This window comes from Adiantum capillus-veneris, chromosome 20, assembly GCF_014529385.1.
Source record: "Adiantum capillus-veneris isolate H3 chromosome 20, ASM1452938v2, whole genome shotgun sequence".
Lineage (NCBI taxonomy): Eukaryota > Viridiplantae > Streptophyta > Polypodiopsida > Polypodiales > Pteridaceae > Adiantum > Adiantum capillus-veneris.
In genome coordinates, this window is record NC_140950.1 from 143,826,809 (window position 1) to 143,829,868 (window position 3,060).

At 43.1% G+C, this 3,060-nt stretch overlaps 1 protein-coding gene across 1 annotated transcript; it reads right to left on the minus strand.

The window, feature by feature from the left end:
• Positions 1 to 1,344: 1,344 nt before the first annotated feature.
• Positions 1,345 to 1,653, minus strand: LOC147433347 (uncharacterized). Its single transcript, XM_086491766.1, has 2 exons — positions 1,508 to 1,653; positions 1,345 to 1,423 (listed from the first exon to the last, which is right to left on the minus strand). Exons 1-2 carry the CDS (start codon positions 1,651 to 1,653, stop codon positions 1,345 to 1,347), a joined length of 225 nt encoding a protein of 74 aa, XP_086347892.1.
• Positions 1,654 to 3,060: the final 1,407 nt, after the last annotated feature.

The following is a 3,060-nucleotide window of genomic DNA, read 5'->3' on the forward strand; positions in this document are numbered from 1 at the left end:
GGTAAAAGCGCACATTTGTAAGGCCCCCATTATGAGGAGAAGCCATCGTGCGTGAAGGAAAATCACTCACCGGAAACCAAAATTTTCACGGACAAGAATCAGGGGCAACTTTAAAGGCCTCCGCCCCCGAGACTTTTTTTCGCCGGAATATTCTTTTTCGCCGGAATATTATGGCCGGACGGCGGCCGGAAAGTGGTCGGAAAACAACCGGTCGGTTGGCCGGTGGCCGGTAGTCAATGGCCGATGGCCGGTGGTCGGAAGTCAATGGCCGGTGGCCGGTGGCCGAATTCAAAAGCGGACTTGTCTTCTCAAGGGCGGCCACACATGGGCGGATTGGAGGGTCCGATTTGGACTTATTCGCATAAGGGCGGCTACACATGGCTGTCTCTCATAAGAGAGGGCAGCCCTTTTGGCCTATAAAAGGAGGCCATTTCTACACACATTTTATAGTGTGTGAAGTTGATGCAACAAGGTGAGTGTGAGGTGGTGAGAGTGAAGCAAGGCGGGAGCTCCATTAAGGGTATAATCCCTTTGTAAACTACTTCTTATTTTGAAGTACTAAAGCCATTGAGTGGCTGCTTTCCCGTGGACGTAGCCCACATTGGGTGAACCACGTATATCGTGTGTACTCTCTCTCTCTCTCTCTACTCTATAATCTCGTGTATATAAATCTGTCTCTCTCCATTAAGTAATCTACTCAATTATCTATTTAGCTACGTCTTATTTCCTAACATGGGCACGCGCAAGTGGCTGTGATGGTGTATAGACTGCGGGGAGAGATCAACACGGGCTCACACAGAGCGGGGTGCAGAAGGAGGATGTGGGGTTTGGTGGACGTGGGAACTGGAGCAAAGGTGCGAGACTTTGCATTGCCGAGAGTGGGAGAGGGAATCTTCCAATGTAATTAATTAATAGAATGCAAGATAGATCCAGTTTGGTTGTTGATGTCTTAGTATGTGCATACGTGTGCAGGAGTTCAAGCGCAACAAATTAGGGAGAAACACCTTCTGCTGCAAAAAAATTAGATAAATGATTCACCTTCTACTGCAAAAACATTCTCATGAGAGTGATCCCGATAAAGGGCACAAGATACCCCTGGAAGCGGAGGGTTCCCTTTTGTAGTCTCCTAAAGAGATCCTCGACCACAAGCATGCGTAGACCACTTTTGAAGAGTGTCCGTGAATTGTTGAAGTTCCATGTGCCGAACTTAAAAGTATGAAATCTACTTGATAAGTCTTAGCGCTCGAGCGCAAGGTGAACATCAACATGCAATATTTCAAAGAGCAAGTGCGCAGCTGTCACCCGGTCCCTCCGTAGCAAAGAGAGATGGAAGGTGGCCATCTCCTAGAGAAACTCCGTGTAAGGGATTGTCGGTCCCCCTCTGCTTGCCTTCCTAAACTCGATGAGAAAATCAATCTCCGACCTACAAATAACATTACATTCAAAAGCTTCAACTAATCATTTAAAAGAAAATGCAGTTTGCGACATAACTCAATGAAAAATTTACCTGGAAAGTAGCTCATAGCACAAAGGGCTTAAGGGGGATGCAAACCCCGCGTATGTGATACTATCACCATAGGATGATGCAAAAGGTAACCCGGGACCAACCAAGACACCGAATTTGGCTTGCTCTTGGCAAAAGATGATCTTCATACATTGATCCACACACTCACTAGGTCGACCACGCAAACCTTGGGGGATGACCCCACAAGATTCTTGTATAAGAGGTCATAATCGACATCACTTGGATCCAAGCCTACCAAGAACCTCCGAATGAGGCTCAAATCTATTCCTTGAAAGATATATGCAATCTACAGTTAAAGGTTACACAAAAAAGTACGTGGGGTGAGGAGGAGGAGGAGGTGAGAGACTGATATGTCATGATAGGTGTAACATGTGTGTGTGTGTGTTAGAGAGAGAGAGAGAGAGAGAGAGAGAGAGAGAGAGAGAGAGAAGACAAATAATGCCTCTTTCATTCGAGAAAAGGCATGATTGGTTGCATTCTAATGGGCGAGATGAGGATGTCTTGGCCGTTTCTTGCCCTGGTTTGAGCATCCTCCAAGGTAAGGCTTGTGTTCTTCACCGGCATGAGCTTTACACTGTCTAGAAATTCAAACATTGCAGCAATGGCATCTCTTGCCGGCATAATTATTGGTGAAAGCTTAAATTTGAGAGTTGCTAGAATATGCTAACTTAGAGATGGAGAGTGCTCTACAAGCAGTTTAGCCCACTTACTGTTTTTCTTTTCATCATCCACCTTGCATTTCAACAACGCTTGCCCGAAACTGTTCCCCTCGACTTTGCGTTTCGACATCGCTTGCAAACATGCTCTTTTCTTTTAAGCCCAAGTATGTTTTTTACTAGGGTAGGTATTTTCTATGTAAACTTCAAAAATATAACCAAAAATTATAAAATTTGAAGGGTTTTTATTTTTGAATTTGAGAAGGATTTTCTCGAAGTTGAGCAACTTCTAAGCTAAAGTGCACCTTGCTTTATTTAACTAGTGCTTTAATCTTATTGATGACGTCTATTAATATAGTGTTATTTAATAGTGATTTAATGATGACGTCGATTAATATGGTGGCAGACAGATGGAAACGCAAGGTGCACTTTAGCCTAGAACTTGTAAAACTTTGGGAAAATCCTTCTCAAATTCAGAAATAAAAACCTTTCAAAATTTATAAATTTTAGTTATATTTTTGAAGTTTACATAGAAAATACCCATCCCAAGTAAAAAATATACTTGGGCGTTATATTTTTGAAGTTTACATAGAAAATACCCACCCTAAGTAAAAAACTTACTTGGGATTAAAAGAAAAGAGCATGTTTGCAAGCGATGTCGAAACACAAGGTCGAGAGGAACAGTTTCGGGCAAGCATTGTCGAAACGCAAGGTGGATGATGAAAAGGAAAACAGTAAGTGCACTAAACTTCTTGTAGAGCACTCTCCACTACCGAGTTAGTATACTCCGACAACTCTCGAATTCAAGCTTTTACCAATAATTATGCCGGCAAGGGATGCCATTGATGCAAAGGCTGAATTTCTAGACAGTGTAAACTC